Source organism: Aplysia californica, unplaced genomic scaffold (assembly GCF_000002075.1).
Source record: "Aplysia californica isolate F4 #8 unplaced genomic scaffold, AplCal3.0 scaffold00084, whole genome shotgun sequence".
NCBI lineage: Eukaryota > Metazoa > Mollusca > Gastropoda > Aplysiida > Aplysiidae > Aplysia > Aplysia californica.
Genome location: NW_004797354.1, coordinates 818362 through 819506, shown reverse-complemented (window position 1 = coordinate 819506; position 1145 = coordinate 818362). Strand labels below are relative to the sequence as shown.

The window sequence follows — 1145 nt, the reverse complement described above, 5'->3', positions numbered from 1 at the left end:
ACCCCCCCCCCCAAGAAAAAACAACAACCCCCCCCCAAAAAAAACCTGCCCAAGAGAGAAGAAAATGAGTAAATGCATTTAAAAGAATTTGGTTTTAAATTAATCAAAAAAAGGTGGGACCTTGAGGATTCCAAATGACACATCTGCACGTCTGCCTCTCGTCCTGTTCTCACAGACCTCTCTTCCGCGCCAACCCGCACCCGCTGGCCTTGCACGAGGGCATGTTCGTACCCACCATCAAGCAACAGGGCACGGACGAGCAGAGGAAGAAATGGCTGCCCCTGGCAGAGTCCTTCTCCGTGGTGGGAACCTACGCGCAGACGGAAATGGGGCATGGTAATGGCGGACAGGGATTCTGGGAACGCCCCCCACCCTCCCTCCCCCTTCCTTCTCCCCTCGGCGCTTTTCTTTATATCCCGCTTTTAAACAATATTATAACCTGCTTGGCCGAAAAAATAATATAATATAGATCTATATATATATACCCTCGCCATACATCATTATTGACAGTGATCTTTACTTTTTGTTCATACTTTGCTTCAAAAACATGTCCTGTTTTATTACAATCAATATTATACCGCCCACACCTCTCAAGGAAACATGTTTTAGAGTGCATTATGTTTTTGTTTTCTTTTTCCATTAAAAAAATCATTTAACTACTGGAAAGTGAATGGAAGTCAATTTAATGAATAAACTACATTTTTAAAAGACAGAAAAACAATAGCAAGCCAAACAACCACTTTTTTAACATAAACATTTTGGTTAGGTTGTATGTCAGTATAGATTCACTGGCCTCGCTCATGATTGCTTAAGTTGAAGAAAATGTCATATGATTGCAAGTCATTGTCTTACTTTTAGCCTGATTTCTTGAACCCCCCCCCCCTTTTTTTTTTTTTGTTTTGCTGCGTTTCCACCTTTTGCAACACATCTGATCTCGGAAAACTTCAATTTGCATCATGTGTACATTCTAGAAGTTTATAGAAATAATTATTAGCATTGCATCTTCTTAATATCACGATAACACACTAAATAACTTGCTGAGGCTTGCTGAGAATTAGTGCATTTTAGCTTTTTGTATGACTCTCTTTCTCTCCCTCTCTCTCCCCCCTCTCTCTCTCTCTCTTTCTCTCTCTCTCTCTCTCTCT

The 1145-nt window shown here is 41.0% G+C and overlaps 1 protein-coding gene across 4 annotated transcripts in view; it reads left to right on the top strand.

The window, feature by feature from the left end:
- The window catches only part of LOC101850154 (peroxisomal acyl-coenzyme A oxidase 1), a 52851-nt gene that overhangs the window by 30096 nt on the left and 21610 nt on the right, over nucleotides 1–1145 (top strand). The window contains exon 3 of one of the 4 annotated variants that reach the window (XM_005094552.3): nucleotides 176–336. The exons of the other annotated variants lie outside the window; for them this stretch is intronic. Coding sequence (XP_005094609.1) covers nucleotides 176–336 — 161 coding nt within the window. The remainder of the gene's footprint in view (nucleotides 1–175; nucleotides 337–1145) is intronic. 4 annotated transcript variants of the gene reach the window in all.